The following is a 26,154-nucleotide window of genomic DNA, read 5'->3' on the forward strand; positions in this document are numbered from 1 at the left end:
AGTTCAAGTATGATTACACGAAAGTGTGTAATCATACTTGAACCACTCAATAAAATCCACACGTTGATGCTACCTCACGCAGAAAAAAGTTTTGTAGAATCAGCCTGTACGAGGTTTGAATCAACAAAATTTTTGTTGAATATAATCAACGCCGATTTTGCGTTGAAACAAACCTTGATTTTATCGATTCCACAAAAGTCTTTTGTTGTTTTGAAAAAGCTGCTTTGACGTTTAGCGTTGATTCAACAAAAAAAATGATTTTCAAATCAACAAAACGTTTTGTTGATTCAAATATGCCTTATTTTTCTGCGTGCTGATAAATCCAGGGCAGCGTTGCCAGGTTTTACCGGAGATCATTCCGTAGACTTTTATTTTGCAACGCCACCTATATTTGAAATATAGTACTTATACTCTCGCCAAATGCCACCTATATTTGATACTTCATGCATGACACTTATTTTTTAACGATTTTTAAGGATTTTTTATCCTTTTTTATATCATTTGAAATATTGCATTATGCCATTTGAAAGAACGTTTTTTTTACATTGTGTGGTGATCCATTAGAAGTACAGTATTCTGATCGAGTAATCTGTGTAGCACTCTGGTCGGGTAGTCACGCGCGATGTCAGTGACGGGTAGGTCGGATGACGAGAGAGTGGAGAACGGTCATCAGGGCAGATTAGAGTAGAGTGAGTGGAGGAAGAAGCAGAGTGAGGGAACCAGGACGGACATCCCGGAGATCCGGTGTGGCCTGACCCAACAAGGGTGCCACAAGTGGCGACGAGGATGGGATCCTCCAAATGGTCCCGAATCCATCAGGTCCGGTTTGGTTATCCTCAATCAGTGACGAAAAGTGATGTAAACAAAAACAACGAGCAGGTGTAGTAAAAAGAAGAACGAAAGTAGTGCAAAAATTACCTCACTACGTCAAAGTCGCTTTTTATTAAAAAAAATACTTCAGTGACTACCGTATTATGATGATTCCTGAACAAAATCGACGACGACACCGAACGGTATGGCAAGTGTAAACAAAAACCAAACAATTGGTTGTTGGGAGTCTGAGAGTTTTTTGCTCGATATTGGGCTTCGAGCCCGGGGTGGAGCTTCGAGCTCGGGTATTGGGCTTCGAGCCCGGGAAGGAGCTTCGAGCTCGAGTATTGGGCTTCGAGCCCGGGATGGAGCTTCGAGCTCGGATATTGGGCTTCGAGCCCGGGATTGGGCTTCGAGCCCGGGATGGAGCTTCGAGCTCGGATATTGGGCTTCGAGCCCGGGATTGGGCTTCGAGCCCGGGATGGAGCTTCGAGCTCGGGATTGAGCTTCGAGCTCGGGATATTGAGCTTCGAGCTCGGGATATTGAGCTTCGAGCTCGGGATTGGGCTTCGAGCCCTGGATTGAGCTTCGAGCTCGGGACATTGAGCTTCGAGCTCGGGACATTGAGCTTCGAGCTCGGGATATTGAGCTTCGAGCTCGGGACATTGAGCTTCGAGCTCGGGATTGGGCTTCGAGCCCGAGGTTGAGCTTTGAGCTCCTTAAACAAAACAAAAACCTCTGAGCTTCGAGCTCGTAAAAAAAAACAAACTCCGAGCTTCGAGCTCTTAAGGAATGTGGGCTTCGAGCTCGTTAAAAAAAAACTCCGAGCTTAGAGCTCTTAAAAAATAATAATAATCACCGAGCTTCGAGCTCGAGCTTTCAGGAGTGTGAGTTTCGAACCCCTTAAAAAAACAACAAAACTCAAAGCATTCAGCTCCTCAGGAGTCTGCGCTACGAGCTCTTTAAAACAAAATCTGAGCGTCGAGAGCGCCGAGCTACAGACACGTCAACTGAGCCATGAGCTCGTAAAAAAAACAAAATAAGAAAAATCTTGGCTCGAGCCTCGTTTTTGAAAAACAAATTTAAGCCACAAGATCTAAAAAAAAAACAGAACAAGTAGAGTTACTGGCTGGAACAATAAATGAGCAACGAGCTCGAAAATAAGCCTAAAACTCTTAAATAAGGGTCAAGAGTTCGGAACCATAAACTCCAAGCTCGATAAAACTATATACGCTCTCAGCTTTGAGCTCATTGAGAAAGACAGGAAGCTTCGCGCTCGACAGAATTTTGTATCGAGGTTTTTAAGCGAAGATGGCGTTCGAATGGTGAACGCCCGAAATGTCAAAATCACGCAGTGGTACCAACATTACGGAACAAGTGTGCCATGGCATGACAGCCATATTTTTTTTCTAATGTTGGTGCTACTGCGCGATTTTGACATTTCGGGCGTTCACCATTCGAGCGCCATCTTCGCTTAAAAACCTGGATAGTATTAGAGCTCGAATTCAAACGTTAAAAAAGAGCCTCAATCACGTATTCAAAACAAGGTCAAAATAAGGAAGCCTATGAGAATCGGAGCCTTGAGCCCGAAAGGAATTGTAAATGAAAGACCTAACCTTAGTTTCAATTTTCATAAAAAAAGCAAGAAAAAAATAAAAAAAAATAAATAAAATAATGAAAAGGTAGGATATGCGGTATTCTTAAATAAAATAAATGTTGTCCAAAAAGCATCAAATCTTGTCAAGTAAGATAAAAGATATAATTCTTTAATTACACAACCCACTCCCACAATGATGAACGGCAGGTTTGAGCCAAAGATAATGTAGTCATAAAACGAAATACCGCAACCTATCGAAACCTGTCTCTTGCGACATAGTTTGATCTAGGGAATGAAAAAATGTCGATGTTAAACGATTGTCATACCCCTGGGTTGAGTTTTGTGCTATCGATGTTACGTCTCATCTACAATCTCAGAATGCACCTTCAATACAATGTCATATACACGTGACACAACCATTATTGATATCTGCCTTGCAATCTAAGATATGGTGATTGTTTCTGAAGATCTTGTCGGAATTAGATTGTAGATGAGGCTTTATGGTGCAAAGATGCTCACTTTGATATAGAAATTATCTGTCTGTAGAAAAAACGAGATGTGGTGATCCATTAGAAGTACAGTATTCTGTCACGCGCGATGTCAGTGACGGGTAGGTCGGATGACGAGAGAGTGGAGAACGGTCATCAGGGCAGATTAGAGTAGAGTGAGTGGAGGAAGAAGCAGAGTGAGGGAACCAGGACGGACATCCCGGAGATCCGGTGTGGCCTGACCCAACAAGGGTGCCACACATTGATTTTTTTAATGTCATATTAACATAACAATGAAATTAAAATCATCAAAAAATACTTACTTACTAAATTATGTTGAATCACTCGAAACTTGAACTTCGTAATTTGACCTCGCAGGCCCACCATGGTCTGCCACCGACTCGTCCGAGGGGCGTGACATTGGCCTTAACGTATTAATTTTCGCATTTAATATATTAAGGAATTAAATTCCTCGCGTCTTTTGATATTTGACAGCACCACACCTGCTTTGAAAACATTGATTTGCCTCGTGTCGCGTTCGCTCGCTCAAGTGTTTGAGTTTTGATTTAGTTTTGAGAAATAAAAGCTTCGCTGAGTTTTTACGGAAAACATATATTTTGATTGGAGGTCGCTGCTACATTTCTTTAACTTCTAAATGCGGTTGCAGCTGGATCTGAGCGTGTGGATGATGCCGAGCATGCTTGAGAGGATAAGAGGAGTGCCAATAAGGAAACGATTTTTGAGCGTTGGAAAAGTTTTAATTAATTTTATGTTTGTTTTAGATGGTACGAGCAGAATATGAACAAACAGTAGACGCAGTATTTGATGCTTCCGCCACCGGAGGTTCCCCAGCAGTTGCAGACAACTTTTCTTCACCGTTGAACATGGTTCCCCCGTTGCCGCCATTCCACCTGCTCCTGCTCCACCTGTGATTCAGCAAAAGCATCCAGTGCTGAATCAGCACCGTTACCACCAACGGCAGCAGCACGGTCAGAATCGCAATCAGCAGCAGCACAAAAACCGCAAAATTGCCAACAGATCCAGCAGCAGATGCAGCACCAACTTGGCAAGCTGAATTGCGCCGGGGAGTACGACGTGTACGCGAATCTGAGAGCGTACGGGACAAGCATTGGATGCAGCAGCAGCATATCACACCTTACTTCAACAACGATTTTTTGACAAAGAACTTTGTCCTAAGGGCACTGTCTACGGGTGTCAATCCAAAATTGCGCGAAGCGAAAGTGTAACGATTTGTGTAATTGTTTGAACGCTTATATCTTCCACCCAATTCAAGCAATCTGCATGCTTTATCCACCAAACGAAAGGGGAAGTCTTAAATTGCAAGTTGACTACCTCACAAAGTTCAGTATCAAGGAGGACTAGCTCGTTCCTTTTTCAGGGCAGAGACCATCTACTTACAGGTAGTCGTAGACCTAAGCTACTGACTACTCATCACTCAGGGTCTACATTTCTACTCAGCGATTCAAGTGAGACACGGATGAAATAAAAATCAAGAACCCACAATTCTAATAATTCTAATCAAAACGTGTATTTTGTCCAAAGTGTAGGGTGTGTGTGTGTGTGTGGGGAATGTAAGGCACTTCAGGCACAGACAAACAGACATGAAAGTTAGAACAAAATCGTGATCAAAAAGTGGGACCAGTTTAAATTTGAATTTAGTTTGCTCACTAGCGACATCTACTGGCTATTCCTAGAAACCACTTCTTATGTATGACAGCAGAGCTTTGATGTGTATGTGTGTGAACTGTGACAGACTGTCAACGTCAAAACAAAACATTCAAATCAGACATCGTGTCGGAACATAAAACACATCCTCGTCGACGGAACGTTCGTTCGCAGCTATTTGACCGCCAAGCGCGGTTTAAAAAAGAGAGGATATACAGTCATCCCAAATATTCGGAACGGTTTCCAGATCGGCCAATGTTCCAAAAATCATAGCAAATCGATAATTCAACTTAATGATTCGCTTTTACCTTTATTTTAAAGCTTTTCTTGCGATCTTTCGAATGCTGTATCGAACATCTGCAAATTTTAACTTTTATATCAAGTTTTTGAAGAATTACTTTGACCCTTGAAATCCACAAATTCGGAACACTTTTTTCTTACGAATGTAAACAAACTTTGAATCTCTCCAGGAGTACATATTTATTACCAAATAATGACTTCACACTCTGAATCCAATGAAACTCAAGCTTAGTGATGTTTTATACATGGTTTGATAACTTTTTTGTGAAAATATCAGTTAAATTCAGGTGTTCCACAATTGTGGGAGGCACCATAACATTCCACAATTATGAAACAGGCCTTTTGGAGGCAGTGTTTTGCTGCTCTGGACAAAATAGTCTTGGAATGAAGTTTTTTGTTCAAAAAGTACTACTAACACTAGTGAAATAGCAAGATAATGGCCAAATGAAGGTTCTAAAAATAGTAAGGTCGACAGAAAAGCTACTTCTGGCATGCTATTGACAAATTATCATAAAAGTGTTCCGAATTTGTGGGTGTTCCGAATATGTGGGATGACTGTAATGCATTCTAAATTGTGAACAGATGCTTTCTACGAACCGAACTCCTGTAAAGGTTTCCACCGATGGAGTTGTGTCTTCAGCCGCAGATTATTGTCTTTATTCCACCAAACCGAAGTGCGCAACAGATCTGTTCCGCAAAAAATCTGTTGCGCAGTTTCTCTGTCGAAATGTCAAACTTAATTTGAGTTTTTCCCTGTTAGCGTGTAGCCGATCAGATTTGACTTTTCTCGGTATGTTTTGGTTGTTTGACTTTGAATTTTTGGTACGTTAATATTTTTTTTACTTTAAATTAGTTGAAATCAAAAAAAAACATTTCATTAACTAGGAGTAGAGAATGCAGAATGTTCCTCGCAGAATGGCTCAAAAAGTTCAACTCAACCGGCGGTGTTAATCGCAAGAAACGGGACCAGGTGTACAAGACGTTTGGAGCAGCAATTAGATCAATGAGGATTTCATTCAGTCTGGATCTTGGACCGGGCCAAGAATTTCTGTGATCGGAAAAGGGATTGGATAAGAACCGGAAGAAGTTCGGCTTGATTGTTTTGCCATAATTGATGCATACGACTAAACAAAGTTTATTTCGAGAATAAGAGTGATAAAATCACAATGAAGCAATCATTCGTGGTTCGTTCCGTCTGTCCGTAACTTGGGTTGCCAGGTGCTGACTGAAGTCGTTCTCTTGCAACTGAACTGCTGTTTCCAACGCTGGTTCTTGAATTACGCCTACAAAAAACGCGTTCAAATGAAAAAAGGTCTTTGCCGCCTGGTCTGGTGATTTCCAGAACTTGGGATCGATTTTGCGACGGTTCTCCTTTTTCATGAACTTCCTTTTCTCGGTCATCCTCACTTGCGTTTCCGTCTTTGTCGCAGTGGGTCTCGATCGATTCGGTATCGACGCGTTCGTTTGCAAACGGATCATAATCTATGTCAACGGAATCCCGGAGGTATTCCTTCTCCTCATAATCGTCGTACTCCATCTCCTGCTGTTCCTCGGCACTGTCTATTTTGGAAATGAACAAAAACTAATGGTATTAGTAACAAATGTAAGCTCGAATTATCTAAAATATTGTGAAACGTACCATTTGTCGAAAAAAATTCCAAATGTTGTTTCAAGAATCACGTTTATTTTTGTTGTGGCTGTTTTTTTTTTGTGACAGATGACAGCACGAAAATTCTACACTCAAAAAGGGATCCCATAAAATTGTTTCGCGAGTGTTAAGTGATGGCCTTGGCAGATGCGCTCGAAATTTGATTTTTGACTGTATTCACAATATTATTTACTTAACAATTGTACAGATGGTTATGGGGTCGGAGTACAAAAGTCCAGTCTGTATTTAGGGGGGTTGGGGGACATATTAAAGAACGAAAGTACATATAAACAGGGGCCAACATGCACGATCAGTGCAATGGACTGGCAAGACACCAAAAAACCAAAAATCTTTGCAATCCAGACAGTTGAGGAGAAGGTGAAGTTCTTCGGTGGATTACACCAACTCGTCAAAACGGATGTGGACAACAGCAGCTAGCTTCCACGCAAAATCATTTCAACTGCACCGGTTCTGTATCAGTTCGAGCCACCTCCTGGTACTGCAGACTGTTCACTGCTCACAGTCAACGGGAAAACAAATGGTTCGTAGAAAAATGAAATGATGTCCCGAAGCGAATGCTTTTATGAAAAACCCCCTCTCTCATCAAACACACGTGTACTCATAAAGATAACATAAACAAAACAACACCGGAAATGAAGGCTGTCACTTGAAAACGCTGTCACAAAGGCGCCTCTAGCGGTGAATCCGAAAAGTAGTAACCATGCTTTCTGATTGTTTAAAAAAAGTCCGTTACATTTTTTGGGACACGTTGGTAATAATGACTTTCATGTCTGTTTGTCTGTGCTTCAGGGGCAACGTACCGTTCAGCAGCTGGACTCGCAGAGAGGCTTCGCTGACTCCACTCCAATCCTCGAACGCCTTCGGCGTTCACCTGCTCCAAGGCCGGTCACAGGAGCGCCCTCGACTGTGCCACCGCGATCCCGTGGGGGGGGGGGGGGATGTCGTTGAGCTGCTGGTTGGTCGTTGACTACCGAATGGCTTGAGCTGCTGCTGGGTTGGGCTGGAACGCAGAGGTAGGCCAGCGGGCGTTGCTGGTCCTACTTGCGGCAGGCGTCTTCCCTCAGTGGCGGATTCGGCAGCCCCAGAGTCCACTGATTTGGGCGTGCCGAGAGGGGATAATCTCCTTGACGAGTTATGGCGCCGCGCGCCAGAGATTCGGGTCAGTGTTTGACGAAAAACGTAGCCAACGGCTCCTGCGCACTCACAAGGCTAGGTTCACCGGTTCCCGTGTGCCGTCGCGCTGACGGACTGGACTTCCGTTCTGGACACTTCCACTTCCGGAAGGCAAAGACGTGCGCAGTACAAATAGACGATACTGGCACAAACGGACACGACTTAACACACGGACGCCTGAATGGCAAAAGAGGCCGATGCTAAACATCGGCGGGCCAAGAAGACATTTTCCCGCTCGAATACCAAACGGGAGGGGAAAAGCTCCATTTTCTTTTCCACCCAATTCGAGTAGTTCTGCCTTATCGCTGTCAAGGACTATCTCGTTACAGCGGCACGGCTTCTACTGCTATGTATTGTGTGATGTTGTATGTACGGAATCAAGTAGAAAAGTGAAGGTTCGTTGAAGAATTGTAACCAACGGTTACAAAGTTGATAAAACTTTGTTAAAGTATTCAAAAGTTAAGATGAAAATAAAAAATGAATGCAGGAAAAATCCCGACTGCAGATTAGCTGAGAACACTTTACAAATTTTGCCTTGTCTCCTGCTTTCGTGGAACTGTCACGCGAGAATGTTGCATCACTGTTGCCACATTTCATGGGAACTATTTAAGCTAGCACTTAGCCTCAGAAAATTTCAGTGCCTTACGAGGTTTCATCAAAGACGGATCCACGGTGGTAATTTTATTGCTCACACACACGCACACATTGAAAGACACAGTTTGTGCACTAAATTGGGAGGAATTCTGTTCTAATGAAAATTTTTAGGACGGTCAACGGAAAACCAGAATGACTTGGGCAATGGGGTTGGGACCACATTTACAGGATATTGGCCACACCCGTACTGGCCAGTGCCCTCGGGAAGGTTCTACCGGGGGGACATTAATCGAACCATACGACTTGGGGCAATATGGGTATCAAAATTCATGGTTTTTGAAACTAGTAATGAAAATGGCCAGTTTGACCGGATTGGCCACACCCGGAGTGGCCAGTGCCCTCGGGAAGGTTCTACCGGGGGTACATTAATCGAACCATACGACTTGAGGCAATATGGGTATCAAAATTCATGGTTTTTGAAACTGGTAATGAAAATGGCCAGTTTGACCTGATTGTCCACACCCGTACTGGCCAGTGCCCTCGGGAAGGTTCTACCGGGGGGACATTAATCGAACCATACAACTTGGGACAATATGGGTATCAAAATTCATGGTTTTTGAAACTGGTAATGAAAATGGCCAGTTTGACCGGATTGGCCACACCCGTAGTGGCCAGTGCCCTCGGGAAGGTTCTACCGGGGGGACATTAATCGAACCATACAACTTGGGACAATATGGGTATCAAAATTCATGGTTTTTGAAACTGGTAATGAAAATGGCCATTTTGACCGGATTGGCCACACCCGGAGTGGCCAGTGCCCTCGGGAAGGTTCTACCGAGGGGACATTAATCGAACCATACAACTTGGGACAATATGGGTATCAAAATTCATGGTTTTTGAAACTGGTAATGAAAATGGACAGTTTGACCGGATTGGCCACACCCGGAGTGGCCAGTGCCCTCGGGAAGGTTCTACCGGGGGTACATTAATTGAACCATACGACTTGAGGCAATATGGGTATCAAAATTCATGGTTTTTGAAACTGGTAATGAAAATGGCCAGTTTGACCGGATTGGCCACACCCGTAGTGGCCAGTGCCCTCGGGAAGGTTCTACCGGGGGGACATTAATCGAACCATACAACTTGGGACAATATGGGTATCAAAATTCATGGTTTTTGAAACTGGTAATGAAAATGGCCAGTTTGACCGGATTGGCCACACCCGTAGTGGCCAGTGCCCTCGGGAAGGTTCTACCGGGGGGACATTAATCGAACCATACAACTTGGGACAATATGGGTATCAAAATTCATGGTTTTTGAAACTGGTAATGAAAATGGCCAGTTTGACCGGATTGGCCACACCCGTAGTGGCCAGTGCCCTCGGGAAGGTTCTACCGGGGGGACATTGATCGAACCATACATTTTGGGACAATATGGGTATCAAAATTCATGGTTTTTGAAACTGGTAATGAAAATGGCCAGTTTGACCGGATTGGCCACACCCGTACTGGCCAGTGCCCTCGGGAAGGTTCTACCGGGGGTACATTAATTGAACCATACGACTTGAGGCAATATGGGTATCAAAATTCATGGTTTTTGAAACTGGTAATGAAAATGGCCAGTTTGACCTGATTGTCCACACCCGTACTGGCCAGTGCCCTCGGGAAGGTTCTACCGGGGGGACATTAATCGAACCATACAACTTGGGACAATATGGGTATCAAAATTCATGGTTTTTGAAACTGGTAATGAAAATGGCCAGTTTGACCGGATTGGCCACACCCGTACTGGCCAGTGCCCTCGGGAAGGTTCTACCGGGGGGACATTAATCGAACCATACAACTTGGGACAATATGGGTATCAAAATTCATGGTTTTTGAAACTGGTAATGAAAATGGCCAGTTTGACCGGATTGGCCACACCCGGAGTGGCCAGTGCCCTCGGGAAGGTTCTACCGGGGGGACATTGATCGAAGCATACATTTTGGGACAATATGGGTATCAAAATTCATGGTTTTTGAAACTGGTAATGAAAATGGCCAGTTTGACCGGATTGGCCACACCCGTAGTGGCCAGTGCCCTCGGGAAGGTTCTGTCGGAATTACACCGAGCTTACGCAGCGGTAATCGCGAGACGGTCGGAATCGAGAAAAGAAAAGTAGAACTCGCGGTTACAATCGAAAAGAACTTTATTCTGCCGAGCAACTTCTGCTGCGACGCGCACGCGGTAAATTTTGGAGAGAGAATGAGGTAGTGTAATCGCCAAGGCTCTGTCAACCAAGGTTGGCGTAATAACGGCGCACCAAGGTGGTGTGAAATAGGGGAACACTGTATATTTCATCAGGTTCTACCGGGGGGACATTGATCGAACCATACATTTTGGGACAATATGGGTATCAAAATTCATGGTTTTTGAAACTGGTAATGAAAATGGCCAGTTTGACCGAATTGGCCACACCCGTAGTGGCCAGTGCCCCCGGGAAGGTTCTACCGGGGGGACATTATTCGAATCATACGACTTGGGGTGGTTCTATCCCATTCCCCAAAGTTCCATTCCCCAGAATGCCATTCCCCAGAATGCCATTCCCCAGAAATCCATTCCCCAGAATGGTTCATTCCCCAGAATGGTCCATTCCCCAGAAACTCATTCCCTAGAATGACCCATTCCCCAGAAAAGTTTTATTTTTATTATGAATGTACTTTATTTCAAAAAATGATCAGTTTTAAAGTGTGAAGTATTTAGATTTCGCCTTTTTTGTGATAACTGCTGACAAAAGTTAAATGTTCCCTTCTTTAAAGAAAGGAAAACGCTCTTAACTTGTGATGATTGCTGACGAAAGATGAATTTTCCCTTTAAAGTTGAATTTTCCCTTCTTTGAAACAACATTTAGATCAGTGCATTGCGAGCACCGTGTTCTAGTTTCATTTCCACCAGTTCTAAAAATTTAAAACTGCTCGCAATTTGAAACAATGGAGCATTTCCATTCTTTGAAACAACATTTAGATCAGTGCATTGCGAGCACCGTGTTCTAGTTTCATTTCCACCAGTTCTAAAAATTTAAAACTGCTCGCAATTTGAAACAATGGAGCATTTCCATTCGAGCAGTTTTTGCTTTTTTCTACAATGTATTTCTTATGGAGCGAACTGTCAAAAACTGCTCGACTGCGGGTGCTCCATTATAAAACTTCGCGCTGCAGACAGTTTTAGGACCCTATTTAAGCTTCATTTTAGGACCCTATTTACCCGCCGGCTCGGCCCTGCATCTGAAACATTTCATACAAGCGGCAAACCAACTTCACACCACGAGATTAACCATGGTCGTGGTCGACCAAACTGTCATTTTACGCGTACAAAAGTTGCTTGTAATCGTCGTCGTCCTTCTACCAAACTGAGCTGTTCTTCGTAAAAATATTAAAATATCTCGCATTTTCCGTAACATTTGCAGCCTTTAATCACTGAAAATGCCGGACCATCTCGGAGATGATATGCGGAAGGTCAAGGTTGACAAGGAGGCCGAGCCGGAAATCGAAGGTAGGATGAAATTCGGGGTTTGTTTTTTTTTTTATGTTAAGTAAAGTTGGCTGTCTTCGGAGGTTGTTTGGTGAAATATTTGAGTTTTCTGAACAATTACTTTGTTTTCAGCTCTTGACGATGTCGACATCGAGCTGCTGAAAACCTACGTAAGTATTCCGACTAAATTGAGGGGTTGGCTCAAAATTTGTCAGTAATAATATTCGATTACTGAACATAACCTCAAAAATCCGTTCCGAACAGGGACAAGGCCAGTACCACAAAGCCATCAAGCAAATCGAGGACGACATCCAAAAGTCCATCAAGCAGGTCAACGAGTTGACCGGAATCAAGGAAAGCGACACCGGGTTGGCCCCGCCGGCGCTGTGGGATTTGGCCGCGGACAAGCAAATCTTGCAGAATGAGCAACCGTTGCAGGTTGCCCGGTGTACAAAGATCATCAACGCGGATTCCGACGATCCGAAGTATATCATCAACGTGAAGCAATTTGCCAAGTTTGTGGTTGATCTGGCCGATTCCGTTGCTCCGACCGACATCGAGGAGGGAATGCGCGTTGGGTAAGTTTGATAACGGGGGTCAAAGAAGCTGGTTGTATCTAATATAGTTGATTTTTGCTTGTAGCGTTGACCGGAACAAGTATCAGATTCATATTCCGTTGCCGCCGAAAATCGATCCCACGGTGACCATGATGCAGGTCGAGGAGAAGCCGGACGTGACCTACAGCGATGTCGGCGGATGCAAGGAGCAGATTGAGAAACTGCGCGAAGTGGTGGAGACTCCCCTGCTGCATCCGGAAAAGTTTGTTAACCTTGGCATCGAGCCACCAAAAGGTGTGTTGCTGTTTGGACCGCCCGGAACCGGCAAAACCCTGTGCGCACGAGCGGTTGCGAACCGTACGGATGCCTGCTTTATTCGAGTGATTGGATCGGAACTGGTGCAAAAGTACGTAGGCGAAGGTGCCCGCATGGTTCGCGAGCTGTTTGAAATGGCCCGCTCCAAGAAGGCTTGTTTGATCTTCTTCGACGAAATCGACGCAATCGGAGGAGCTCGATTCGACGATGGTGCCGGTGGTGACAACGAGGTCCAGAGAACCATGTTGGAGCTGATCAATCAACTGGACGGTTTCGATCCCCGTGGTAACATCAAGGTCCTGATGGCCACTAATAGGCCGGATACGTTGGACCCGGCACTGATGCGTCCAGGTCGTCTCGATCGTAAGGTTGAGTTTGGTCTGCCAGATCTGGAGGGCAGAACGCACATCTTCAAGATCCACGCCCGATCAATGTCCGTTGAACGGGACATCCGTTTCGAACTGCTCGCGCGTCTCTGTCCCAACTCGACCGGGGCCGAAATCAGATCGGTCTGCACGGAAGCGGGAATGTTCGCTATTCGGGCTCGGCGCAAGGTGGCCACCGAAAAGGATTTCCTCGAAGCCGTCAACAAGGTCATCAAGAGCTACGCCAAGTTTAGCGCCACTCCGAGATATATGACTTATAATTAGATCTATTTCCTAGAACATCGTATTAATATACCTTGAAAATAAATAAACTGCTACCCTTGATAATCATAAATCGGTACCGTTTTTAACTGCATATCACAAGCTCGCTTTAATTTATTTAACAAACCCTGTAAAAAACATTCCACGCAAAATCGCGATAAAATTGTATTAGACACATTCACCGTTCTGGTATACCAGTGCGATAATTTTAAAACTTACTAGATGTTGTGATTGGATTCTACATAGTTACAGGTTACATAGTTACTTTTACTAAGTTTCAAAGACGCAAGTGTAGTTTGGAGCAACATCTGAAAGGAGAGGTACGACATTGCTCTTACGACTTTTCATTACACGTGTTTAAATTGGAAGAAAGGCCGAATAAAAAGTCAGCAAATAAAATTCACCTCAAAACTACCTCCGGAACATTCGAAAAATTTCCGGTGGTCAGGTGAAAGTCTGCGTGATGTAAACTTTACGAAATGTAAATCGGGTGCTAAAAAAACCTTGTTTTTCCAAAAACCAATGAAAAGTTGATACGTATGGCTGGTAAATACTTTCAGAATCTGTAAACATATAAAGGTGTTTTCTTTTTAATTTCACGATCTTTTCAGTTTAACGTCACGGCAGAATGTTTCTAATAGTAGTTTATGCAACATTTATCCAACGAGGTTCACCGAGTTGGATAAATACGAAGAGTGCTGAAAAAATCAAGTTTTGCAACGAGTTCCATACAACATTTTTTGCAATTCCAAAAAACACACACTGAGTGAAATTTTATGTCAAATTTTCATGTATTTAGTCAATAAATCGTTTAAATCAAAAAAATGTTGAAAAGTGTTACTTTTCGAAACAAGTGCTGAAAAGTTCAACTTTTCAGCACCCATTTGAGTGCTGAAAAATAGAACTTTTCAGCATTTATTTTGAAAAGTGTTGCTATTCGATTCTTTTATTTTTGGTACAGAAAAGTAGGCTATTTCGTCGTTCAAGAATGACAGGAAAAGTAAATAGTTTCACGTCGGAATTGCAAAAAGGTTTTTATTTCTGCACATGGGACTACTAGGCGGACATTGACAGTACAATGAAAAGCTAACTTTGCTACAACAAAAAATAAATTGACCCAAGTGGAAATATTTCAGTTTGATGATTGACAAATTACGATGAACTATTTTATCCAGGACGCAAACCCGATCAAACCAAATTTCACAACCAGATGGCGATAGTGTACTTTTTTTTTTGGATGGGAGTCGTTCATAAACCACGTGATCGATCACTGGCACGATCGGCAAATCGGCAACAACTGTTGAGCTTGCAAAATGTGACAAGCTAAAAAGTTGTTAGTTTTCTATCCTCACGTAATTCATAAATTCAAGATCCGTTAAAAACTGTTTGTCTGTGGGTCAGTTACCAAACTGCCTTTTGCTATAAATCGTGCCAACCGCTTTTTGCTATAAATTGTGCAGGCTATTCTGTAACCTTTTGAAGAAAATCTTCGTCTTAGGACGATTTACGGGGTAAATTAATAGTAGTTTATGCAACAAGTTGCAAAAAGAGGATTTTTTCAGCACGAGTCGTACATTTATCCAACGAGGTTCACCGAGTTGGATAAATACGACGAGTGCTGAAAAAATCAAGTTTTGCAACGAGTTCCATACAACATTTTTTGCAATTTCGAAAAACACCCATTGAGTGAAATTTTAAGTCGAATTATCATGTATTTTGTCAATAAATCGTTTAAATCAAAAAAATGTTGAAAAGTGTTACTTTTCGAAACAAGTGCTGAAAAGTTCAACTTTTCAGCACCCATTTGAGTGCTGAAAAGTAGAACTTTTCAGCATTTATTTTGAAAAGTGTTGCTATTCGATTCTGTTATTTTTGGTACAGAAAAGTAGGCTATTTCGTCGTTCAAGAATGACAGGAAAAGTAAATAGTTTCACGTCGGAATTGCAAAAAGGTTTTTATTTCTGCACATGGGACTACTATGCGGACAGTACAATGAAAAGCTAACTTTGCTACAACAAAAAATTAATTGACCCAAGTGGAAATATTTCAGTTTGATGATTGACAAATTACGATGAACTATTTTATCCAGGACGCAAACCCGATCAAACCAAATTTCACAACCAGATGGCGATAGTGTACTTTTTTTTTGGATGGGAGTCATTCATAAACCACGTGATCGATCACTGGCACGATCGGCAAATCGGCAACAACTGTTGAGCTTGCAAAATGTGACAAGCTAAAAAGTTGTTAGTTTTCTATCCTCACGTAATTCATAAATTCAAGATCCGTTAAAAACTGTTTGTCTGTGGGTCAGTTACCAAACTGCTTTGTTGCATGTTGTGCCAACAACCGCTTTTTGCTATAAATTGTGCAGGCTATTCTGTAACCTTTTGAAGAAAAGGTGCTGGTGCTATTTCTTAACTTAATGATAACATGTTAAAGGTTAACAATCCATAGGTCGCCTTCCCTTAGGTGTCGTGAAAAGGTCCAGCTTGTGATAAACAATCGAATTCCAGAGGGGAAAAGATCACCTGTTGTGTTGGTCCGAGCCGGGAGTTGAACCCCGATCTACCGATTATGAGGCGGAAGCGTTACTACTCGGGCTCGGTCTTTACGAGGTAACAATCCAAAATTTCGCGAAGTAAAATGAAACGCCAGAAGATGAAACACCCTTTCCCCATCACGGGCGTGCGATACAAGGATTAACACTGCAGTTTTTTATTTGGAAATTGTGATCGCAAGATACAAAAGTAACAAAAACGTTCCAACTTTCAAGGTGTTTGTGGTTTCCTTTTCTTTCTTTTAATCTTTAATTAGCTTATTACAAAGACAGCGGTAAAACGTGATTTTGTATGGAACGCACTTTACTTGGCCTTGCTGTTCAGAATGATACCGTCGTACTTCTGCTGGAACCACTTCATTGCGTCCTCCTTCGTCAGGCGGTGAATGAAACCGATCTTGCCGGTCTTGCGTCGTCGCTGGGCGACGTTGTATCCTGGGCGTGTAAAGAAGGAGACAAATGTTAGTTTTTCTTCAAATATTACTCAGTCAATGATTTCAGGGTATTGGTGGAAGCGAAAGAAGTTTGTTCGAATGAACGATGACCTGCAAAAAGGAGTAGTTTTTTACAGATCGTATTACGTCCAGTTCATGCATAGTCTTAATCTTTGCACAGGACTGAACAGTATCCGAAGAGAGTGCAGATACTGTTTAATTAAAGTGCAGTAAACCATTATTTGATTATTTTATTTTTAATTTTGACCTATGGCTGGAAATAATAAAGTTTGAAATTTCATACGGATCGATGTTTCTTTGCCGTCACCGAATATTGGTGAAATCGGTTTCCAAATTACTGTTTTTATTTCCTTGGCCAGTTTTGGTTGGATTTTTTGGCAACACTTTTTTACACTTCATTAATCATTCACTTGGTATTAAGGCCACAAAAGCTTGTTATCAATCCCTCGGAAAGTGCTTAACACTACTTGTTCGGGAGGGTTATCTTACCGCTCCCGGAAACCTAGCGAACGAATATTTCCAGTCGAAAAATGCAACATTGCACCGTTTTAAAACTAGTTGGTTAACACAAGTTCTTCTGAAACATGCAGGACAAATCGTTCCAGAATATCACATTAGAATTCAAAGTAAATGAACTGCCTAGTTGCTTTCCACTTGTATCTGTTGTTGACGAAAGAACCAAACTCACCCGGGCGTCCCAGAACGACGTAAAAGTCCAGACCGTAGATACCGATCGACGGATCGTACTTGATGCCCAGATCGATGTGTTCCTGGATACCGAAGCCAAAGTTGCCGGTCTGGGAGAAGTTGTCGCGACGCAGCTCGTATTCCCGGACCTTAAGGCCACGCTCGAGGATCTCCTCGGCCTTGGCGCCGCGGACTGTGCAGTGGACAGCGATCTTTTCGTTACGGCGGATACCGAACGAACGCACCGTATAACGGGCCTTCGAGTAAACCGGGGTCTGGCCGGTCAGCTGCTCCAGCACCTTGGCCGCACGGGTCAACCTGTCACCGGACTCACCGACGCAAATGTTCAGACACAATTTGCGGATCCGCAGATCACGCATAATGTTCTTCGATTTGTCCTTGCCTGCCGTTTTCGTGGCCTAAAACAAAACAAAAAAAAACAAATCACTATCGTGTGTTCAACAGGTGTTCCGGCATTCCGATCCACTCCGGAAAAAAACTGTCCATCGGATTGGTCCTTCCTCGGGTTGCTTACCATTTCTAAAAAGAAAAGAGAAAGAAGGAAATTGAAGTTAGACAGAAGTAACAACGTTTACATTCGACGTCATGGCCGGCTTGGAACGCGAAATTTCAAAACCCAATTTCTAGCCACAAAAGTCTACTTTGAAGGGAAATTTCAACGTCCCACTGAAGCAGTTTGACTAGAGATTTGTTTTTCGACAAAACTTAAAACAAATTTTAGGATTTAAACATCAAAACTTACTGAAATTGTCGCGAAACGATGGAAATGTGTCCACACAAAAACGTGCACGGTAGAAAAGAGCAATTTTGGTTAGATTTGTTGGCGGCCCTGATATTCTTGATCGACTTTTTTTTTTCATCGACATTTTCCATCGATAATCGGACGAGGGGCGTCTATTTGGTGAAATTTGTATGGGCGCATGTTTGGTTCAGTATTCTAAAATATTTATATTATATTTATTTATATGTTGCTTGATTCGAGATTATTACCGTTATAAGGCTAGTACGGAGTTCGGAAGGAAAGGGGTCAAGAAACAGCTTTACGAACAGTAGAACAAAGGAGAGGGAGCGATTTCTTGGGACATTTCTTCACCCTCTCTGACTTGCTCTCGCCGTCGCTGCTGCCCATTTGATTTTTTTCTTGACCGATTCCTTCCGAAGTGCATATATGCTATATACAGCTATAACCCAGTCACAGAATATTCTAGCAGAGCTGGTTATGTCAGAATCCTGCTGGAACGGTAGAACATTTCTGCTAGAATGCAGTAAGAATATCCAACTCTGTAACACGCACAAAAATTGTGTAAGTTTGAATGAACAAAACAGTTTATTAAAAACAACTATCACGGCTTGAAGGCGTCACAAACACTTTTTAGCATTTCGATAATCACCGTTTTTCGGTTCAACCAACATTTTGCCGTTTTGACAAACACGTTTGTTGTTTGAAGCTAATCTCATTTTAACGTGTTAGGAAAATTAACAGTGTATGTTTTCAATCAACAAAGATGGCCGAAGTGAAATATGTGGAATTCTGAGGGCTTTTGTTAATTTGATTTGGTTAACCGCGGTGGATTTTCTTGAAATAATTCGAACTGTCAAAAATCCACCAAAGCATCTACCGGTGGATACTTTTCTACCACAGATTTTTGTGCGATCAATGTGGTAGATGCTTTGGTGGATTTTTGACAGTTCGAATTATTTCAAGAAAATCCACCGCGGTTAACCAAATCAAATTAACAAAAGCCCTCTGGGGATGTTTACGAAAAAGGTAAGTGTGTATTTTATCTGGTATTCAATTTATGAATAAACCATATATTGTTCTGTTCCAGTCATTGTTCGTGTCATACAACTAGGTTGGAGTAAACTATGTCCGGGTATAATGAGGTTTACCTCATTAGCCGAGCCATGTAAATTTGTCTTCCCAAGGGGTTCGATTTTTTCAGAAGTTCCTTTTTTCAGATAACTTGCACCATGTCTCCAGCAGCTGATATTTCTTGCCGGCGTCAAGGGAAAATGATTGTAAAATAAGCGTGACCGGAATTCTCCATAATGTGTTGCAATTATTAGTGAAAATAGTAAAATAAACCTTTCCATTAACCCAACATTTGTTTATTCATATTAAGATGAAAAAAAAAGAAGAAAAAAACCTATCCAGATTTTTTCATTGCCATAAAACTGATCTTTGAATCAACTATCATGTTTGTTAAAACATCCCAAATGATTATTATATTTACAAACATGTCAGGCCATGGCAATGACAAACATGTTTGTTGAAACCACAAACATGTTAGGTTGAATTTGGCAAACATGTTTGCTGGCCTCGAGATGACAATCGTGTTTAGCAGCTGTACCCAACAATTTGCCAAGTTCACAATCAGATTTTTCTGCGTGAAGAACTCTTCTAGAATCCTGCTAGAACGTCCTGACTGGGAACCCTCAACAGGGGCTAAAAGGGACAAAAGGACCAAACCGAGTGTTAGGTTTATTTTATTATACAGCGATAAAAGGCATACCAGTGAACCATTCCTGATTTTTTAGATTGGGTCCTAAAATGAAGCTTCGATTGCTGATATTATTGATTACAGCGATAGAGCTTATTTTTCTGAGTACTATGACCTTTAAAGAGCGAGTCCACGAGCAAAGCATACCCATCTCGCATCGACCTCACCAATCTGCCTGAAATTTTCAGGGGTTGTTTGTACATATAAAACTAGCATCTGGCCAAAATAGGAGCACTCTAGGTCAATGGGAAGTGGGGCAAATCGGGACACAAAGTTTAAAGGTTCAAAAACGTCAAAAATCTTAAAAAGGCTATAACTTAGGCAAACACACAAAAAAATATTACGGTAATGACAAAAGTAACTTACTTTTGAATTAAAAAGTTGTAAAAATTTGCTGCATTAAATTTTTTTTCTTGTTTTGAAAATGAAAACTTTTACTGTTACAGTTTTTGAAAATCTCATTGCTCACTGATTTAAAAGTTTTTACTTTTAATCCGACTGTAACATTTCTTTCATTTTGACGTTCTCGTGTAACCGTATACGCCTAAGTCGCAAATGTAAACAAACACTTTGGTGGGTCCGGTGGTGCTGGTGAGTCTAGGACGCAAAGCAAAGCCGACCGCGGCAGCAGCCAGGACTCGGACGCGGAAACCTTCGTGAGCCAAACAGCAGCAGCGGAACGCCTTCGAAGGAGGGTGGTGCAGGAGCGGGACGAGGTCGAGTGCTCGAAAAGGACAAGGCCAGCTTCCTGCAAGAACTGCAGCTGTTCCACGGCCGGAATGCGTAAGAAGGAAGCTTGGGTGTTTTGTGGGGTTTGTGATTGATTTTGTTTGTTTTTGTAGGATGAGAGGTAGGAATGTGGATTCGCACCGGTTGTATTGGGTGGTGGTGGCCCGGGATTGGTGGTTGAAGGTCAATTCGCGTGAGGACTGGGCGAGATCATCGAGGAGATGGCGCTGCCGAAGCGTTGCGTGAACAACGAGATTGCGTTGAAGAAGATTAACTTCCGGTTTTTTGGACAAGTATGCGAAAGTTTATTTTCACGATGAGCCTCCGGCGAAGAGGAGGACGACGAAAAGCTACATAATCGGAGGTGGTCAGCGCAGATGTTGCACTCGGTGCCGGCGGTTTACAGCACCGGTGAGCAGGGTTGTTAAAATATCAAAATATCATCTCTCAGTAACTACAATTATCCCGCCTGATTATTCATGCCTCAAATACAACTGCTCTTCTCTCCTTATTGAAACTCTCAGAACAGAACATAGCTGAACACGTTTTTGTGTTTACAAACTCGCGATTGACATTTTCCTTTTACCTCTTATTCCCGCTTGCACGATCATCCAACCCTCACATCGTTTAACCATAAAAGCCGGCACAAAACCAATTTCTGCAAGCCTAGTTTTAAGGGACGTCATGCGTGGTCGGCTTCTAAGGGAGCGTTCTTTTATTACGTAACGCAGTAGGGGGGGAGGGGGGATCGGAGGCCGTGTTACGCTCCATACAAAATTTTTAAAATTTGTATGGAAATTTTGTTACGAGGGAGGGGGGGGGGGAGGCGGTCTAAAAGTCCGATTTGTCGCGTTACGTAATAAAAGAACGCTCCCTAATAGCTATCTCGCGTTCTTTCATTGCAGTTTTCGGAGAGATTGAGAGACTCAGTGGTGAGAGCGTACAGTCGAGGAAAAGGGGAGGAGTGATAGAGAGAGAATGACATCGCTGGGAATCACGAGATACAAGAGAGGATCTCACAAGCTATAGTGACGGCCGCTATACTCTCAGATGTTTTTGGTGTAGAGATAATCAATTGATAGCTTTTCTATCACTCATTTGCAACACTGCCGGTGAGTATTGAGAATGTGTGCAGTGGCTAGCCAACTTCACTTATTTTCCATCTCTTTTAGCAACTTCCCGCCCACAAACACTCACGTCGCGACGGCGTAGCTTCAGCCGAATGAATCTGGACAGTGAGCCAAAAAAAATCTGTGTCATTCTCGAAGTAGGATTACGTGCTCAAAATCGAACTCCGTTCCGAGGGCCTCATCAACTCCATGTTCCGGATGCGCTTCCAATTCCAATATGAATGATAAAAACATGAATGATAAAAAAGAAAGTGAAATGTTCGGACACGAACAATAGAAGCAAGCGATGACTATTGAACCAATAATTTATTACCCACCACGAGATGTAACAATGTAGATCGACAGTTATTAGACAAACACTAGATGTTTTCAACATTCTTTCAATGTGATGTTATGTAAGAATTTTCCCTTCTTTTGTTAATCAGTTGACTTTTGTGACTAAATTTTACCGAATTTTATTATGTATAAGGCACAATGTTTATTTTCAAAGAAGGGAAAACCTCAAGAAAATAAAAAGCTTTACAGAAAATCAATGCATAATACGTACTTTCTTGAGATTTTTCCTTCTTTAAAAATAAGCATTCTGCTTTATAATAAAATTTGGTAGAAGATACTAACAAAAGTCAACTGATTAACACAAGAAGGGAAATTCAAAATGCATCTGAAAGGGCTAAAAAATGCAACAAAATGCAGGGTAGAGCATCCCGATTGATTACATCTAAAGGGAGTTATTGGCATTTTAGTGAAAAAATAGCATAATTTTCAAACTCAAATAAAAAAGTGTTCCATCCAGATATCAACTCGGTTCGACCTGCAGCTTGTAGGGGACATCTGGGACTACAATCTGAGACTGAGAACGCTTTGAGTAAGGCAGTTTAACATATTAAATAGACACTTTTACTTTTAGTGATTTTTAGCTGTATTTTTTTTCCCGGGGGACCCCTTAGATCCCATTTTCTGGTGATAATTTTATCATATTCGTGTTCCTGAGACAATTTCACAATAGAAACATGCATAAAAATGTTTATTTTGATCCATTTTAACCCTTTAAAAAACAAAAGTTGAATTTTGAAGTTTGATGGAATTTTGTCTAAGTTATAGCCTTTTGAAGATTTTCGACGTTTTTGAACCTTTAAACTTTGTGTCCCGATTTGCCCCACTTCCCGTTGACCTAGAGTGCTCATATTTTGGCCAGATGCTAATTTTATATGTACAAACAACCCCTGAAAATTTCAGGCAGATTGGCGACGTCCCATACAAAGGGGTATGCCCTGTTCGTGGACTCGCTCTTAAACGACCGCAAAGGATTTAAAATGGATTTTTAATTCAATTTTGAAAAAAAAAAGTACTTCACGGCCCTGCTTGACAGAAAAGGTTCTACCTGACTGGTTCGTTCCAAGGGGACCATAGTTGATCCATCGAAAAAGTGTTGTTTTGTCAAATTTTTTTTGCGTTAAAAAAAAAGTGATTAGAAATGGTTTTCAATCGTGTTGTTTACCGTTGTACATAAAAATTTACATAGGGTTTTAGTACCCAATTCTCATCCAACAATAGAGTTATCTACGTGCGCATGTATTAAGTGTACGTACACGAAAAAGATTGAGGTTAAATTTTGTACCAGCCAGCAAAATAAATGGTCTGCTAGTGTGTGTGAGATCGGGCTTAGATAGCCAAACCGAAGTGCGCATCTCTTCTGTTGCGCGAAAAAATCTGTTGCGCCGTACAAAAACTGAGTGGTTTGTCATAAGCGTGTACATCAGCCTGCAGCGCAACAGGCTTTGACAGGTTGCGCTCGTATTTTGATTTTTGTCTGCCTTCACAATTCGCGATTAAAAGCTCCATAATTCCGACAGATGGCACAAAGCATCGAAGAATGACGATTCAAATTTTCGCTGTTCGGTTACATAGGAATGCAAACTTAAAATTTAATTTACAGCTCCTAGAACAACTTTTGAGAAAAAATTCAAGTAGTACGAGTGTAAACTTTTTGCCCTCTGAAAAATAAACGCAATAAAAAAAAATTGAAAAAAAAATATTTTGAAAAAATAATATTGTTTAAAATGATAGAGCATCAAAAGTTAACAAAGTATCAGCTCGAATTTTTGCTCAAAAGTTGTTTTGAGAGCTGGAATTTAACAAAACAGAATTCGCATACATAACCTCAAAGGGCGGACATTTAAATCGACATTCTTCGCTCTGTTCTGCTACTCAACACCAGGTGTCGCATGTCGTTTGGCTCTTGAACGGCAATAGCGATACACATTTTTTTAAGTTAATCATAGATTAACATTAAAGACTGAGTAGCCTTTATATTTTTCTAATAATGTCAATCCAATATGTTTTTCTTAAGAAATTGTAATACCTTGCGACCCATAATGTACCTCTGAAATTAAAAAAAATGGTATTCGAGGTTTAGCCTAAACATATTCGAAGCTTTAGGTCAAATTCTCACTGGGTGGTATCATTTTGTTTCTGAAAAATTAATTGCACCAATATATTTGTCGGAGTTTCATCATTGTGTATGAAAGGCTCTATTTCACCACTGATGATATTATTTAAATCGGGTTTTTTCATTTTAACGCAAAAAAATATTGGCAAGTCAACATTTTTTCGATGGATCAGCTATGGTTCCCTTGGAAAGAGCTGTCAAGTAGGACCTTTTCTGTCAAGAAGGACCGCGAGGTTAATTTTTCAAAATTTATTTAAAAATCCATTTTTAACTCTTTGTGGTCGTACAAAGGGTCATTGTACTCTGAAAAATAAGCTTTATCGCTGTAAATAATAATACTCTCAAACCCCGATGGTTTGACACCAACTGTTGTCAAACGAACGGGGTCACGTTTTAGTTTGACACCCCTTTAACACGGAGTTCACACACACTAACAAACGTTTGTTTTGATAGTGTGCGTGAGCGCCGTGTAAAAAGTGACAGTTCATCACTTTTTAGTTTGACTTTGACCAACCAACGGGGACAAACTAAAAAAGTGTCAAACGAAAAAGTGACCAACCACCGGGGGTTGAGTGTATCAGCAATCTAAGCTTCATTTAGGACCCAATTGGGTCCCAAAATGAAGCTTAGATTGCTGATATTATTGTTTACAGCGATAAAGCTTATTTTTCTGAGTACAATGACACTTTGTACGACCACAAAGAGTTTAAAATGGATTTTTAAATCAATTTTGAAAAATTAACCTCGCGGTCAGGGGCGCCGACTTTGGGGGGGCACGGTACTTTTTGCCCCCCCAAAAATTTGGCTGGGGGGGCAGCCCATACATTGTGCCCCCCCCCCAGAAATTTTGAAAGAAAAATATTTTATTTCAAATATAAAAAAACACAGAAATAATTGAAAATAATATCAAAAACTTAAATGGAACATTGTTTGTACACACGGATAGAATTCTTGTAAGCGAATCCGTAAAATAGCTCAAAAACATTTGTTGTTTTCGAAATCATTGACATTTTTTTACAAAATCGTTTACAATTTTCTGGATTTAGATGCATTTTTTTTTCTAAATCGACAACGTTTTATCTATACCATTGTGCTCTCTAGGAAAATCAGTAAACTTTGTACAAGAGCACAGAGGCATCGGTATATGATTTGAGAGATTTCGTCAACATAGATTTTACGGATTTGCTCATAAGAATTCTATCTGTGCATGTTGTTTCAAAAACAAAACCAATGTACTTTTTCCATAGCACCTTATCTACAATCAAATTTACACAAACTCTTGCGAAAACAATCATCAAGTTTTCAAACGCAACATTCTGCGATTTGCCATTGTAGATCAGGATTTAGCGAATATAAACTGAAACACTTTTCAAAATGGTCATTTGTTGACTGCTTTACATTTACAAAAATGCTGATAAATTCAATAAGTTTTTCAGCAATTTTAAAATGGATTTGAAAAGATTTCACATACAAACCGTTCTATACCAATTTTAGACGAAAACTACAATTGTTTCAAAAAATTATTTTTTGAAAACCAGAGCACCGCTTTACTGAAAAGCCGACAAATTAAAACATAATCTGAGACAATTCCACATTATAATCTTAAAACACAAGTGTATCGCCTTCTGCATTTCATGATCAATTTAAAAAAAAAATAAAAAGGCTATAGAAATTTTAACTGCACCCTAAAAAAATATGCCAAAAAATCAGGGAGTAGAAAATTCTGAAATTCTGAAATTCTGAAATTCTTAAATTCTTATATTCTTAAATTCTTCAATTCTTCAATTCTTCAATTCTTCAATTCTTAAATTCTTAAATTCTTCAATTCTTCAATTCTTCAATTCTTCAATTCTTCAATTCTTCAATTCTTCAATTCTTCAATTCTTCAATTCTTCAATTCTTCAATTCTTCAATTCTTCAATTCTTCAATTCTTCAATTCTTCAATTCTTCAATTCTTCAATTCTTCAATTCTTCAATTCTAAAATTCTAAAATTCTAAAATTCTTCAATTCTTCAATTCTTCAATTCTTCAATTCTTCAATTCTTCAATTCTTCAATTCTTCAATTCTTCAATTCTTCAATTCTTCAATTCTTCAATTCTTCAATTCTTCAATTCTTCAATTCTTCAATTCTTCAATTCTTCAATTCTTCAATTCTTCAATTCTTCAATTCTTCAATTCTTCAATTCTTCAATTCTTCAATTATTCAATTCTTAAATTCTTAAATTCTTAAATTCTTAAATTCTTAAATTCTTAAATTCTTAAATTCTTAAATTCT

General features: G+C 41.0%; 2 protein-coding genes and 2 long non-coding RNA genes across 5 annotated transcripts; 3 read left to right on the top strand and 1 right to left on the bottom strand.

The window, feature by feature from the left end:
• Window positions 1–11,659: 11,659 nt before the first annotated feature.
• Window positions 11,660–13,418, top strand: LOC120419446 (26S proteasome regulatory subunit 7). Its single transcript, XM_039582128.2, has 4 exons — window positions 11,660–11,847; window positions 11,959–11,996; window positions 12,091–12,404; window positions 12,469–13,418. Exons 1-4 carry the CDS (start codon window positions 11,778–11,780, stop codon window positions 13,346–13,348), a joined length of 1,302 nt encoding a protein of 433 aa, XP_039438062.1. The 5' UTR covers window positions 11,660–11,777; the 3' UTR covers window positions 13,349–13,418.
• Window positions 13,419–16,107: 2,689 nt separating this feature from the next.
• On the bottom strand, window positions 16,108–17,487 carry LOC120419418 (60S ribosomal protein L11). The gene is made up of 2 exons (XM_039582095.2): window positions 17,049–17,487; window positions 16,108–16,340 (listed from the first exon to the last, which is right to left on the bottom strand). The coding sequence occupies exons 1-2, from the start codon at window positions 17,425–17,427 to the stop codon at window positions 16,210–16,212; spliced, it is 510 nt and encodes a 169-aa protein (XP_039438029.2). The 5' UTR covers window positions 17,428–17,487; the 3' UTR covers window positions 16,108–16,209.
• A 1,125-nt stretch (window positions 17,488–18,612) lies between these two features.
• Window positions 18,613–19,170, top strand: LOC120419420 (uncharacterized). Its single transcript, XR_005605715.2, has 3 exons — window positions 18,613–18,836; window positions 18,898–18,975; window positions 19,028–19,170. It is a non-coding gene; the product is annotated as an uncharacterized LOC120419420 (long non-coding RNA).
• An 889-nt stretch (window positions 19,171–20,059) lies between these two features.
• LOC120419419 (uncharacterized) lies at window positions 20,060–21,621 on the top strand. 2 transcript variants are annotated; one of them, XR_008212000.1, is made up of 4 exons: window positions 20,060–20,352; window positions 20,412–20,709; window positions 21,204–21,410; window positions 21,471–21,621. It is a non-coding gene; the product is annotated as an uncharacterized LOC120419419 (long non-coding RNA). The 2 variants fall into 2 exon arrangements; XR_005605714.2 differs by lacking the exon at window positions 21,204–21,410 and having other exon boundaries at window positions 20,064–20,352.
• The last annotated feature ends 4,533 nt before the right edge of the window (window positions 21,622–26,154 follow it).

The sequence above is a fragment of the Culex pipiens genome, chromosome 2, assembly GCF_016801865.2.
Source record: "Culex pipiens pallens isolate TS chromosome 2, TS_CPP_V2, whole genome shotgun sequence".
Lineage (NCBI taxonomy): Eukaryota > Metazoa > Arthropoda > Insecta > Diptera > Culicidae > Culex > Culex pipiens.